Here is a 16,166-nt window from a genome sequence, read left to right as displayed (position 1 = left end):
CTCGCCCAGAGTAACGAGAAATGAAAAATTTAGTCAAATACATCTAAAAGAAACCTATGACAACTATGATAACTCTTAGGAGAGACACAAAAACCATATTAATGTGCATTAGCTGTGTTGGGGGACAGTGGGGTGAAAGAGAAATACACAAAGAAGTGTACACTCTTCAAGCTACTTCTCATCCTCTCTGGCTGTCCCTTCTATGACTCATCCATTACTTACCAAGTTCAACCCATCATATTAAATAAAAATCCTGCAGGTTCTGTCTCCTGAATAAGTTTTGTGTAAGGCCCTTCTTTATCCTATAACCACAATCACAGTTTAGACTCTCAGGATCTTTATTCTGTTTGGTCCCACAGCAGTCTCCTAACTGGTCTTCCACCATCCACACAACTGTCAGTGACCTATTGAAAATACAAGTCGGCCCACATCACTTCCTAGTTTAAAAGTTTTTGTGGGCTCCCCCTACTAGTTCATAATGCTGTGCTGCATTTGAGCATAAACTGAGGGGCTACTTAAAAATTACATGTGCTTGTCCTTAGCTTCACATATTTATATTTAATTGGTCAGTGTGGGGCCTAGATGTCTATATTTTATCCCCAGTGATTCCAATGTATTATCAGGTTGACAATCATGGATTTACCCAGAAAGTTCCAAGTTCCTTAGCTTTTTCTTAATGCCCTCCACAAATGCTCTGTCTCTACCACACCTATCCTGTGTGTATGTATACTGTTTCACTTAATTCCCCGTATTGTAATTATCTTTTTATTGCCTCCATTACTAGTCTGAGAGCAATGACTTAGCTCCATCTTCCTTCCTTCAAATGCCTGGGACATAGTAGGCACTAAATCAGACAGCAGAAAAAGATGGACCTGGAAGAGGAGGTGGGATCCAGAAAGGCAAACCTGTGAAATGAGAAAGAGGGGGGAGGAGAATACTTGCAAAACTGGAAAACCAGAAAGCACTTTTGAGCTAAAAACATGTTGGTGATCATAATTTGTGAAAGCTTCCTTTATTAAGGCTACAAAGAGGAATCTAGTGGCCTGAGTAAATACGCCAAAGGAAGTGAGCCAATGTATTCCCTGCCCAACCGTGGTGTCAGATTCATTTGTTAAGCTGCAAACTCTCTAAAGAAAATAGATCCCGAAATACAAGTAATTGTTTTATTATAATTATAATATCCATCCTGTTTCCATCTCTCACTCCCATTCAGAACAATTAAAATGGAAAAAGAATTATGTGTTGTTCAGTTGCTAAATAATCTTTTTATATCCCTTTGCTGATGTAGTTTTGATTATTTCAGAAACAGTAGTTCTCCACAGTGGTTTCAGCTGCTTATTTTAAATGATTCACACTGTGGGAATCTCACTCTTTCCCTTGAGATTTTCCTCACTAGTTGAATATACTTAACCATTAGTCATTTTCCTTCATATTAAGCCAAGATTTTTGTTTCATCTAATTAGTCTTCCTTCTTCACACAATTCTAAACAACCTCAGTCCTTACGAGAATATAGTTAAGTTATGCCCTTCATATATTTGCAGAAACATGCGCCTTCTGCTAGCTGCCAGGACAAACTGACAATAGACGGTTCTTTACATTTTCCCAAGTGAGTCAGAGATTCCAATTCCAATTGCAAACCTCCTCCTTCCCACCTTCCACAACAGCTTTTCAATTTGCTGACATGATGGAACAGAAGTGTTATTTCTGAGCATTTGCTGTGGGATCAATGGTGCCTTCTCGTTAGAGTTTTATTTTGCTTTTGATTTACAAGCACTGAAATGGGACAGAGTACATCTACACCAGAAGTACCTATGATGTGATCAAATTCACCATGACGTTTGTGCTTTTACTTGCTTTAATGAAACCAATATCAGGCTTCGATACCCATGATTACAAACTGTTTCTGTACAGATCCCTTATAACATTCCCTCCAAGTGTAACACTTTCCAGTACTTTTTCCCCCTCTATATTTAAAATGTTCATAGCTCCAAATGTCAGGCACACAGTGCAACAAAAACTATCCCACAGCTGATAAATTATTCATTTTTCAGGAGTTTGCAATCTGAAGTGGCACTAACAACTGAATACCTGAAGCACCCCCAAAAGACATAAAGAGCAATAACATGCAAAGCTTTTTCTGAATAAATTTTAAAGGTTAAGCACTATTAAACATCTTTGTTTGTCAAGAGATGTGCTCCTTGAACCTATTTCTTCTAATTAATCTGCTCCCAATAAATATTACTAACAAAGCAAAGTGATAAAAGAGGGTAGTCAAACTCATCTCTTTAACTAAGCTCACCAGGTTAAAACAAGATCCTCCACTGAAAGTCTCCAGTTCTCCCTGTCTGAGCAGAAGTTACAGGTGAGTAAAATCAAAAGCAGGGGTAGTCAAACTATGACTCTCAAACAATCTGGCCCCCTGCACATGTTTTTAAATAAAGTTCTTTTAGAACACAGTCATATCCACTTATTTACGTATTGTCTGTGGATGCTTTCTTGCTACAGTGGCAGAGTTGAATAGTTGTGACAGAGACCTCATGACCCATAAAGCCAAAAATATTTATCATATATCCCTTTTCAGAAAACATTTGCTGACCTCTGTTCATAAGGAATGCAAAATGTGTAGAGTTTTCAGAATGTTGGCCCTAAGTAGGGCTCCAACTCAAGTACATCAGTGTGCTCATTTACTCTAAAAAGGACTGCACTGAAATGCAGGCCATCCAGAACATCATCTGTCCTACAGTTCCAGAGGAGAAGGAAGGTTAAAACAATTGTAGGGTCTAACACTGCTCCTCAAGCTGACAGGTGCTTCATTTTGATGATAGTAATCACCATGTGTTTCACTTATTTATTGCTGTGTTACAAACCCCCCAAAAAGGTGGTTAACGCAAAGATGTCTTTGTACATGATTCTGCCACCCAGGCTTCAACTAGAAGGTTCTAATCTTCATCTCACCTGAGCTTAAACATGGGGCTTACAGTTATCAGAAGGAGGCTGGACTCTGGGTGGAATGCCAAGATGGCTTTGTGCCCATACCTGGCTCATCACCTGGGATGGCTGCAAATAGGTGTGGGCTGGCTGGGCATTTCTCTCTCTCCATGGGGTTGTTTCAATACAGTAGCTAGGCATCTTGCTATAATGACTCAAGATGCCAGAGAGCTAAAGTGGAGGCTTCCAGACTTCTAAAGTGCTAGGCCCAGAACCACCGTAGCATCGCACCATTCTATCATTGGTCGAAGCAAGTCAAGGGACCAACTCACATTCAAGCGGAGGGGAAACTGACTGCACCTTGATGAGAGGAACTGCAAAATGTTTCGCCCACGACTCCCAATCTACCACATCATGATGATAAGAACGATGACATCATGATTACAATGATAAAATCTTGAAAGTAGACCTTACTGCTCACAATTGAGAATTCAATTGACAGACAAAAGCAACAAGAAAACCTAATAAAAAATAAATACCATTTTATAATAAAACCAGTTGCGCAGAACTTAAAATTTTCTGAATTGATAGTTTTTTTAAAAAAATTGAAATTAGAAACCATTCTAAAAGTCATTCTCAATTCTTAACACAGTGTATAAGTTGTGACTGTGATGTAACTTTTCCTCCATGACCCCAAGTCCTCATTACGACTGTCAGTGAGGGTCCTGGATGACTCTGGGGCCCGATGACACGGACACCACTTGGGCCCTCTGTAAATGAGTCTGGCTGCTACGCATTTTGAACTCTTGTTCCCACTCTTTTTAGCTATCCTGCCTCTTCCCTGGACAAGAAATCAAGAGAGCTGGAGTTCTAGGTCCTTCCCAATCACCTATTCACCTTTTTGTTCTAGGCAGGTCATCTGCTCTTACACCCTTGGTTTCTTTTATCTGAGAAGTAGATATGATGAAAGCTATGTTGCATACTGAGAGTATTAAGGAACAAATGAGATTAAGGAGATATAGCGTTTAAATAATTATTCAAGGGGATGGTATCACAAACACTGCTATAAGATGAAATTGATTTTATTGCTAAAATAATACATTAACAAATTAAATTAATATACTATAAAATATGATTATAATAATGGCTAACATTTATTTAGTGCTCACTATGTGCAAGGCATAGTCCTAAGCACCTTACATTGGTTAACTGATTTTAATCTTCACAGCAACTCTATTATCATCCAATACTCCAAACAATAAAACTGAGACTTGAAGAAATAAGGCAATCTGTCTCTGGTTTTACAGATATTAAACAGCACAATGATTTATCTTTCCCAATTTGCACAGCTGATTTTAAGAGCTTGTGAAAGGTCTATCATACTTCTGTTAAAATTTCTCCCTTCTAAACCCCATAGAACTTAGAAAGAAAGGCAGTATCTACCTCTCCCAACCTTTGCCCCAACAGTATGTTCCCAAGCTTTCAATAAGCAACATCCATGGTTCTCAACCAGGGGTGATTTTGCTCCCAGGAGACAATTAGCAATGTCTAGAAATAATTCAGTTTTCACAATTAGGAAGTAGGGTGCTACGGGGTAGAAGCTAGGGGTGCCGCTACACATCACAATACTCAGAACAGCCCCACACAACAAAGAATTATCTAGCCCAAAATGTCAAGAATGACAAGCTTGAGAAACCCCGGGTTACTCTGATGACATAAACATATCACGGAGAGATTTCACTAGGAGTTCAGCGCGTAAGTTATAATCCAAATCTATGATATGGTTGCTTTTATTTTTTGGTTTATTTTGTTTGTTGCTGCTCTGAGATATATATTGCTTAACTCCTGCATCTGAAAATCATCTCAACAGGAGAAATTGCTAGGTAGCTGATTTCTGCATACATTAGGGGTGTGTGCATATGTGTGTGTGTGTGTATATGTGTATAGATAGTCCATGTACATATGTGTGTGTATGTATATATGTGTGTATATATAGTGGGATGAAAACTGAATCTCACAGGACTTCACATTAGGATCTCATTTAAACCGCACAGGAAACTGTGACAGCTGTGAGCGTTCCCAAAGGGTCAGAAGAATTGAGAAAATTGCTCCTGGTAAGCAGAGCAGCCAGCATTTAAGCCAATTCTGGTTGCTAACGTCATGTACTATTTTAGAGAAAACATTTAAGTTATGGTTTAATAATCATTTTACATATTATCTTACATTCCCATTGGGCTTAAGACTAAATCCAAAAATGTTAAATCACATAAACAATAAAGGATTTTTTTCCTTAAATGGAAGAAGTTTACCAGGAAAGATTTTATTAAAAAGCTTTCATCTATACAGAGAATACAACCTAGGAATCACTTAGGAATCCTATTGCTATAATTTTGACTAAATGGAAGCATATAGAGAAAAGATCTATTAAAGTCCCTTTCTTCCCCACAATTCTATGTTGGCCATCACCCTCCAATTACAGCCTTGCTTTACAAAGGTACCCTCCTTAGTTCTCTCCACTGTCGATATTGAGGAAGGGAAGAGTAGCCTTAATTACAGGTTTCCAATGTAAAACTGTCATCAGCTTTAAAAGAAAAACAAAACTGGCCAGATATAAAGAGCTAAGAGCAGGCATTTGTGTTTTTGTTAACAAAAGGCATTAGTGTTCTAAAGTCTACATTGGCTGGTACCAAGGAAATTTCAGTTAAGTTGTTTAGAAAATGAGTTTATAACTTGATCAGGAGGTTGTACCAAACTTTCAATGCACTATTTGTGAAAAAAAATGTATTTCTTTTGTTCTAGTAATGGATAGTAGTACCCAACTCAAGTTTCACAAATAGATACCCCAAGAATATATCTATTTCCCTACAGGCTTGCCTTAATTCACGGCCCAGCAATCCAAACTCCTCACAAGACCTCCAGAGCCTGGCCATGCATGGTGGCTCACGCCTATAATCCTAGCACTCTAAGAGGCCGAGGTGGGAGAATCACTTGAGCTCAGGAGTTTGAAACCAGCCTGAGCAAGAGCAAGAACAAGAGCAAGACCCCATCTCTACTAAAAACAAAAAACTTAGTGGTGGCGCATGCCTGTTGTCCCAGCTACTTGGGAGTCTGAGGGAGGAGGATCACTTGAGCCCAGGAGTCTGTGGTTGCTGTGAGCTAGGCTGATACCGCAGCACTCTAGACCAGGTGACAGAGTGAAACTCTGCCTCAAAAAAAAAAAAAAAAAAAGTGGGCTCCAAAGTGATTCTTGCCTTGGGATCACTGCCCCATCTGCCTGGGTACTCTGACTCCACTTGTTCATGGCTGCCTCTTTCCCGTCATTCAACTCAAGTGTTGTACGACACTCAGCAATACCTTCCTTGACACAAAATAATGGAGCGCCCGCCCTGTCTCCTTTCCTAACACCCTCCCATACTCTCCTACCACATTTCCCTGTTCTATGATCTTTGTAGCATTCATTACTCTCCAAAGTCACATTAGTCATTCACTTTTTGCCCATAACCATGTCTTGCTAAACCTCCAGCACATCTCAACTAGAATATGAATTCTGTGATAACAGGAACCTGGATCTAGCTTGTTTGGGGCACACAGTAGGCATTTACTGAAAGAAATGTTTTTACTTTTAAATTAAATATTGTGATTTAAATTTGCCTTTAAAAGATAAATATAGAGATTAGAGGCATTTTCTTTGTATCAACCCGAAATCACTGTAGCTTAAAGATTTGAATGACTTTTTTAGTGATAAATAGTACCATTTTTATTTTTCTCTCTCTTCTTATATGCATCTTAAACATCTACTTAATGATTCTGAAAACCAGCACACAAGGGAAAAAAACATTTATTTAACAAAAGAAAAAAAACCCTAAGAAAAGAAAAACTACTAGAACATATTTAGTTTGATAGATTTGTTATACTTTGTGTACTTTATGCTCAAAAGTAACGTATTGTGTGACATTTTTAAACTGAAGATATAAGTACTTAGTGTATTTTAAAGTCAGATTTAATAACTGTAGTTATTGTAAATGATTGCCACAGTACTATGTTGTTATTTTTGTAAAACCCATTATAAATTATAGAATGAATTTAAAACTTTTGTCACAGAACAAAACTAAATTGAAATAATTTTTGTAGTAAGGCATTGAACTTCATTCACAGTTTTAAACTGATTCTGGATTCTATAATTTTAACAAATATTGACAAAAAGATAAGTTCAAATAAAACCACCCAAACTTAACAATCAAAAAGTGGAATTATAAGAGTGGGTAGAGATATATTTTGGGGGAATAAAAATAATGCTATGTTAAAAACAAAAGATTACTTATAAAGTATTGAATATGCCTTTAGGTCCCTTCTTAAGAAGCTTGGTTTTCTCTTTTGCTCCAAATTATAACAATCTGTTGGTAGTTCAAGTTTTAGGAGAATGTACCTTCACAAAAGTGAACGTGTCAGACAGCCCAACCTTCTTAACCTCCATCACCCTGATCCCTTGACATAACTTCCAACTCGGCTCTTAACAGAACTCAAGGCCACTCTGGCTGGCCTCCTCCAACTCATTTTTCCATTGTGCAGCCTCACTGATTTTTAAAAATGTAAATCTCTTCTTATCACAGCTTAAAAACAAAATAATGAGTTATGCAGTTCATAGAATAAAAACCAAGATCTTGAGAAGGTCTATGAATTCTTGCCTTAGCTAGTCTCCACCTACCTGTTCAGCCTTATTCAAATCCTCTCTCCTTCTCACTGTTTAGGATCCAGCCACATCTATTGGTTCAGTTCCCAGAATATACTAGATTATCCCTGTCTCAGGGTATGTGAGCATGCTCTTCCTTCAGCCCTAAGAGCTCTTCTCAGTCAGGTATAGTTAACTCCTATTCTTCCATGAGATGATTGCTCAAAATTCATTCCCTCAGAGCTACGCCTGTGATCAAATTTAATAAACTATATACCTTAAAAATGAGTGTATGTAAAAACTGGTAAAATCCATACATCTACAGTTTATTAACATTATTGTGCTAATATTGACTTCCTGGTTTTGATAATGTACTTTGATTATGTAATATATTGTTGTTGGGGAAAACTGGGTGAAAGGTACATAGGAAATTCCTGTACAATTTCTGTAACTTTCTTTTAAGTATAAAATTATTTCAAAATTAAAAGGAAAACCACTCCCTCAGGAAAGCTTTTTATTATTCTTCAGAACAGATGAGGCACTTAATGGCATATTTTTTTCCCTTATAACACTTTCCACAGTAGGAAATATAAAATTTTAAAATTAATGTCAAATATCTGTCCATCCCACTAAAGTTTAAGCTTTTTGGAGGCAGGGATTATATCTCTTTTTCTCACCACTTTATCTCTAGTAGTTAACTTAATGCTTGGCACAAGAAATGTAGCCAATAAATATTTATTAAAGGGACTATGAAATACATAAAAAATGTATTTTAATCCATGTCCTTTGAAATTGGAACAATAAATGTACATAAAGATACATATTTATATTTTTTAAAGATTCTCCTCAAGTTATGAAGTTAATGGAATAATACATGCCAACAGAGATCTAAACATAGATGCTTCTAATTTGGAAATGATGCAAGCTAATGAGGAAAAAAAGCGTAATAACTAACATTTAGTGAATATTTAATCCTATTTTTCAAAACTCGTTATAAGCAGTTCTTTACTTAATCCTTATATTAACTATATCAAGTGTGTGGTATTTTTAATCTTTAGTTTACAGATGAGAGGCACATAGAGATTTGTCACTTGCCCACAGTCAGAGTAACTATATAGCAAAGGCAGGATGTGAACAGAAGCGCTCTGCTCCTGAGGTCGTATCTTATGCACTACTTCCTGTGTGGAGATGAAGTCTGAGAAGATTGCTTGAGAGCATCCTAAAACATGAGCTATGACTTCTGAAGGCAGATTATAAGCTGGTATAGGATCACGCTTTATGAAAATGTTTGTATTCTCACCGCTTTACACCAAGCTTTTCACATAATAGGCACACACATGCACATGCATACACCCAACAGGTTGGTGAAGGAATATATGAAGCTAAAGCAAACTAAGGAAAAAAGAAAATGCAAAATTACAGGACAGAGAATTGGTTTTAAAGTCGCTTGCCATCCAGTACTTTTTTCTTTGATTTTTCATTTCAAGATGGGTGCTGACTTGGAGTTTCTGAATTAACAAAAACAAATCTACATGGGCAGAAGGAGGTGGAACTCCCAAACAAATCAAGGTTATTTTAAATGAGTCCAGTAAATAGTAGCTGAATGAAGAAAATTAATACAGGAAATCATAGAACAGTAGAATCAAATACCACGGACGATTACAAATAATAAGAACTAGCTCAAACATTTTAGATATTGCCCCATCCTTCGAGCTTAGGGCCTCGTTACAAATAGAGATCAGAGATAACAAATATGTCATCCTTTGGAATTAAAAACAAAAGGAAGTCCTACTATACTCAATAAAATGCTTTGAAGTATACACATGTGTTGATTTTGTGACATATTCTTAACCTTACTAGGTAGCTATAGCTCTGCTGGGAGCAATTAATTCAGAGAGCCACAGAAACTCCACAATGGGGCCAAAGGATCAGCAAATAACTGGAATATTTTCCTTGCTGCAGACAGCTGGGTGTTGCTAATTTAGCTACTTTAAAGTGAAGGGAGGAAGGAGGAGGAAAAAGCAAGGTTTTTACTTTGCCACACCTCTGTCAATTCAGAGAAAAGGAAAACAAAGAAGGCATTGATAAACATGGTGAAGGAACAGGCTTTCTCCCTACTCTTCTAAATGAGCACATCTTATTCAAATTGACCTGAAGAAACCAACACAGGTTACTTTCAGGTTGCACATACCAAAGGGACTCTAACCAAAGAAATGCGGAAAGCACTAATTTACTTTTTTAAAAAACAATTTTATTGCAACATTACTCACATACCATACTGCTCACCTATTTAATGTGTACAATTCAATGGTATTTAGTACGTTTACATTCAATTAGTACCAGAAGCGATAATGAAAACTCAAATAAAAGAAAAACACTCACCCCATGATTACAGTAATATAATCTAAATTCATCTTTAATTTGTAGGCATGCTATTGCTGAATTGACCTCAGTCAGACCGCCACCTAACGGGAACTCACCTCAGGCAGACCGCCACCTAACGGGAACTCACCTCAGGCAGACCGCCACCTAACCGGAACTCACCTCAGGCAGACCGCCACCTAACGGGAACTCACCTCAGGCAGACCGCCACCTAACCGGAACTGACCTCAGTCAGACCGCCACCTAACCGGAACTGACCTCAGGCAGACCGCCACCTAACCGGAACTCACCTCAGGCAGACCGCCACCTAACCGGAACTGACCTCAGGCAGACCGCCACCTAACCGGAACTCACCTCAGGCAGACCGCCACCTAACCGGAACTGACCTCAGGCAGACCGCCACCTAACCGGAACTCACCTCAGGCAGACCGCCACCTAACCGGAACTCACCTCAGGCAGACCGCCACCTAACTGGAATTCACCTCAGACTACTACCTAACTGGAACTGACCTCAGTCAGATTACTACCTAACCAGAATTAACCTCAGTCACACTACTGCCTAGCCAGAATTGACCTCAGTCATAATACTGCCTAAAAGAAAGCTGGTTGGCCCAGCATGAGGAAGAGCTACTTATGGTGCTCAAACAAAAGTCCCACTTGCCTCTTCCCTGAGATCACACGTATGAGCTCTGTCGTGCATAGGTGCATTCAGGAACCAACAAGCAAACTCATCTAGAGCATTTAAGACAGGAATGAAAAGAAATAAGATCCACAACACACAACTGGCCTTTCAAAATAATAGCGGGGATAGGCGAGACATTGTGAATTGGCACTGGCAAAGACTATAATTTTCTGCTAAAGAGACATTATTACAATTTTTCAGCATAGTTTAGAACCAAGGCTCATAAGAGCTCCCTACTTAATGCAATGTCACACCTAGTAGTTTGCTATGATGTTCTACAGTAGATCATAACATTGATTCCTAGGTTCTTTGGAGCTAATTGTTTCAAAAGAGAGAGAGACGGACACACAAATACAGTAAACTAGAGTAGCTTCTTTCCATTTCCCATCCCCATGTAGTCTACTTTTTCAAAGGAGGCCAAACAATTTTTAAAAATTATTTCAGAGTTCTCAAATGGCTCTGATAGGCTACTATTAATTTTGAAATATGAGTTATAACACAATTAGGTAGAAGAGAAACACAATTAAGGATGGATACACTAATGAGGCACAGGGAAAGAAACCAGTGACCCAAGTAATAGAAGCCTGAAAAATATTATCTTTATATGATGGTGAAGAAATCAGACTTTTCTTGAGTTCTACTTCTATCTTTATTGATTTTCCAATGTTTGAAGAAAAGGTAATGACACAATTTAATGGGTTATAATCTGGATCCTGTTTTACCTATGTTCTTTAAACATTTTTCATGACTAAGTTTTTATCGCCAACCCTAGCATGTGCTTTCATGAACCACAAATGCCCTCTGGTAGACTACTAATGGATGTCCCTTCTTCTTTTAAAATGGCCCTTTAAAACTATGGCTAAATTTTTCTCTTTTGTCAGGAACTTTCAGGATACATATGCTATTCAACAGTGCCAAATGAATCTGTGAAAGGGAAAATAAACCACATCGAGGCTGAGTAGACAAGGACAAAGCTAATCAAAACTGATTTGGCAAAGGAGAAGCCTGTTCCCTCTTTAGCTGCAATGGGAAGGGTGAGAGGGAAAGGATTCTTTTTCAAGTGGCATCTCGAGTTTGAAAACTGATAACAAGTAAATATGTAGCATGGTATGTAGCTTAATTTAACTAAAAATTGTTAACATGGGCCTTTGTCATTTCTTTGGTAAGACTATACACCATAAGAAGTGTGAGAAGAAGAAGAGAGGAAAAGGAAAAAGAAGAGAAACAGAAAAAGTAGATGACAATCATCTGTAGCATAGATTGCTTTCTACAATATAATTTTAAAGGTCCTTATTTCTAAACACTTGACATCTGTCTGCCACTCTCCACCAGAGAATTAAGCAACTGTGTATCTGCTCAGTAGAAGAACATTTTTACTTATCTGGAAGGTTAACTTCACGGATACACAATAACTGTATATCCATGTTAACTGTATATCCACGTTAACTTAGCACCCCACTCCCCCGCCCCATATCTAGTAACTTTAAGAAAATCTCTAGCTACGATCTGACATTAAAGTGGGTTCCCAGGGTTTTAATATGCTTTCGCCAAAAATTAACAATGGTGAAATGACTTACTTTTGCATTCTAGCCAGAACAAAAATAATAAAACCATATGCTCAATTTCTCTTTAATAAACTAAATTTAGATTTCTACTTTAAAATAAGTTTTTGACATAAATGGCTTGAAAATAATAAGAACATCTTACATTTGGGTATTTTCCCAGTTAATTATTTGCTGGCATTATACTAGAAATTCTTTGGCCTCACCTTTAATTGACACTCCCAAGTGCTAATTAGGAGATGGTATACGTTATTAGCCAGAAAATGTTGTACTTAAAACACGCATGTTCCATATGTATCGTATTATTAACATTATTCCTTTCACTCCTCGAAAGATCTCTTTAGAAAATAGAGCCCCTATTTAAATGAAGCAATTGACTGCTCATGAGGGAATTCTTGTCAAAATGCAATTAATAGGAAAGGGCCAAGATGACACAGGATCCTTGTCTTCCAAACATCCTTAACATGAATCAAATGTAATTTCACTGAAATAGCCAGTGGAGGGAAAAGTTAATGACTGCATATGTTACACATGTTAATTGTACCTGGGGAGTCCCAAAGAAAATGGCCAACTCACATGTGAGCTAAACCACCACCAAAGAACCAGACACTTCAGTGAGGACAAGCCAGAGACACGCCTTTTCCGGCACTCTCTCTTCCAAAAAGCCACAAGACAGATGGGAAAATAAACACAAAGGTAGACCTAATGATTTCCTAATTACGAAGGAGATATGATCTTCTCATTAATTGGCAAGCTAATTGACCACAATCCCAGTTTCATAAATTGTGTCCAAAAATCTAAACTTTGGTGTCTGTACTCCACAGAATTCTCACACTTCCAGACCCTTCATCCAGCCACAAAGTTGTCAGTTCTGCTTGATTTGTTTGAATACTGTACTAGACGACAGCTGTCGGAAACAGTACATTAGAACAGCTGCTATGACAGCTACAAGGGGCTTGGAAGTTTAATTGGGCTCAATGTGACATTGTGCATTTTTCTAAACACAGAAATATCCAAAAACTAAAGAAATTTCTAATGGGTCTAAACAATGTTTACTTTTTGGCACCACCAACCGGTTAACCTCACTTTGAGTTATATCACTGGTCTCATAATATCTTTGCCACCAGGCTGGTAAGACGTATAAAAAAATAAAAATAAAAATAAACAGTAGGGGCAGTTAGATGCACAAGAAAAGGGGCATTAAGAGGGAGAGGAAATGGTAAGGAAGTCACGTCAATAATCTCTTTCAAAGGCTGGCTGGTAGTCAAGGAGGATCCCACAGTGTCTCAGGATTTACTTCCAAAGGAAATGTATTCAGAGGCCCTGAGCCTGCTGCCAACTGCAAACAAAACCACTCATTACGGTCACAGCCCCCTAGAGCAGGGGAGAATGGCTTACTCTCAGCATCCGTGCAGAGGAAGAAAGCAAGGAGCAGCAGCAGCGGCCTGGCTACGTGCACCATCCTGTAGCTTGGCAGCAGCATGTGTGAGCAGCTTGGAATCACTGCCTCTGGAGCTGCAGCGAGTCTGTCCGGTCTGAAATCTCAACTGGAACACTTTCAGAGCCTGTAAAGGGAGAGGAAGAGAAAAGAAAAGGAAGAAAACACAAAGACGCTTAGATCTGTCACTCTTTTCCCCATCCCATCACCACCACCACAAGAGACACAATCCATTGTAAATACACAATAAATTGCAACTGTCATGCTTTTGTATTAGGAAGGAAATAACTTGGTTTGTAAGATGGAGGAGCCCTAGAATATCTTGGTTTATAAAATGTGAGAGCACTAGTATTCCCATGTTCTGGCCATCCTAATGCCAGCCACCTTGAATTTCACTCTTCCGCTATGCCACCTTTTGGGCAAAGCACTCTGAGATGGAACTGTCACTTCTTATGAAACATTACATGAATACATCAGTGGAAAAAAGCACACCAGTGCTATAAGAAAGATTTAAGAGAAGTTTCTCCATGCAGGATAAAAGTCTATTACTGACAGAATAATGGAAGCTGCTTTCCTGGCATCAGGTGAAATGACAGGGCTAATTCAACTTCTCCAGCTAAATAGTAGAGGTTAGAATTTTTTACACTAGCATATTTGGCTTCTTCCCTGAAGTGACATCAACACTCAAGTCTAGTTTGGCTTCAATAAGTCAAAACAATAGTTAGCATGAGCCTCTTTGATTTAACAGGATTTTTAAATGCCTCCTGGGCAAGGGCTTAATTTTCTCAATCTTCTCTATAAAATCAAGAAGCCAAAAATCACTTTTAGAAAGCCTACTGTGTGTGAGACATCAAGAATGACACAGTGCAAGATGACTCGAGGTACAAAGATGAGTCAGATTGTATTCTTTTAGAGTTTCCAGATTAGTAGTAAAAATAAGACAGGTATACCAGATAACTAGTATGAGTTAATAAGTGATTAGTGCCAGGAAGAAAAACCAAATAATGCCATAAAAGATAGGATCGAGAATGGCATCATGGAAAAAGCAGTCTCTCAAACTGGGCCTTGGAATATACCCAGGATTTTAACAAGATGAGGGAAAGGGATTCCAGGAATTCTGTGCAAAGGCAGAGCAGTAGGAAAGGAACTTTGTGGAAGGTGAGTTGCCTGGTTTGGTTGTAGCAGGGCTTCCCAAAGGTCAGCATGCATCAGACCACCTGGAACTTGTTAAAACAGAGAGCTGGGCACCACCCTCAGAGTTCATGGTTCAGCAGGTCTGTGGTGGGGTCCAAGAATTTACATTTCTAACAAGTTCTTGGGTGACGATCATGCTGCTCCTCCAGAGACCACATTTTGAGAGCCATTGGGTTGGAGTGATGTCTCTATCAGGAAACCACAAGATTAGGCAAAAGAAAATGATTCAGGCTTAAAAAAAAATAGGTCACAGAGAGTCTTGGATGGCAATCTAAGACAAATAGCCTTTATTCAGCAAACCACAAGAAGAGCCATTTAATGTTTTGGGACAGAGGAACAACATGGAACTAGGCTTTGGAAAGATTAATTTGACAGCTGACTCGGGAATGATTTAGACCAGGGGTGTCCCTAACCTATGATGAGTTGTATAGTTATTCCATTATATATTACAATGTAATAATAACAGAAATAAAGTACACAATAAATATAATGTGCTTGAATCATCCCAAACCCAGCCCCCATCTCCCCACCCCACAGTTTTGGAAAAATCGTCTTCCATGAAAACAGTCCCTGTTGCCAAAAAGGTTGGGGACTGCTGATTTAGGGAATGCTATTAGGCCATACAAAGAGTTTCAGGGAAGAAGTAATACAGGACATAAGAGTATGGTGGTCCTGGTAGGAACAGAAAGGGGGGAAGTGATGACTGGCTGGCTCCAAGCAATAATTTGAAGTGTGATCCTTCAGGTGACGATAAATAACTGTTCCAATAAAACCTTCAATAAATCTAGCACAGCCTCTTACAGAGAGTAGACTCTTAATAAAGATAAAATAGAGTACATCACATATTATTGCTTCCTCTATGATTGCAAGAAAAACTTGAGAATGACTATCAGAATTCATTTGTAAAATGATACCGCATACCTTTGGTTTTTTATACTGTAATATTTGAAACGCATACAAAATTCTTGATAGAAAATACTAGTGATATCTAGAAATAACTTAATCCACTAAAATAACTTGTACTTTAAAAAGAATTGTAATGCAGATACTCTAATGTGTCTCTTCTGAAACTGAGCTTCAGTGTAGAACAAAAATTTTAAAAAAGATATTATCTTTTCCATTACTATGCATGAGCAGTTGAACGAAGGAAAGATAAAACTAAAAGGAAAGGGAGAAACCATTCTAATTACCATTCTACCAGATAGCCTCTTTTTTTTTTTAAAGAGATTTGTGGGCGGCATGAAGAAGCAACTTGTACACTGAAACACATCTTCCTGAATCCAAAAGCTACCCAGCTGTTCCAAATCAGC

General features: G+C 38.2%; 1 protein-coding gene across 1 annotated transcript in view; it reads right to left on the bottom strand.

The window, feature by feature from the left end:
• PTPRD (protein tyrosine phosphatase receptor type D) overlaps positions 1-16,166 on the bottom strand; it is a 406,959-nt gene that overhangs the window by 362,097 nt on the left and 28,696 nt on the right. Inside the window, exon 4 of the mRNA XM_045562129.1 lies at positions 13,678-13,789. Within this exon, the coding sequence (XP_045418085.1) occupies positions 13,678-13,789 (112 nt within the window). The remainder of the gene's footprint in view (positions 1-13,677; positions 13,790-16,166) is intronic.

The sequence above is a fragment of the Lemur catta genome, chromosome 10, assembly GCF_020740605.2.
Source record: "Lemur catta isolate mLemCat1 chromosome 10, mLemCat1.pri, whole genome shotgun sequence".
Classification (NCBI taxonomy): domain Eukaryota; kingdom Metazoa; phylum Chordata; class Mammalia; order Primates; family Lemuridae; genus Lemur; species Lemur catta.
This window is presented reverse-complemented; position numbering and strand designations above follow the sequence as displayed.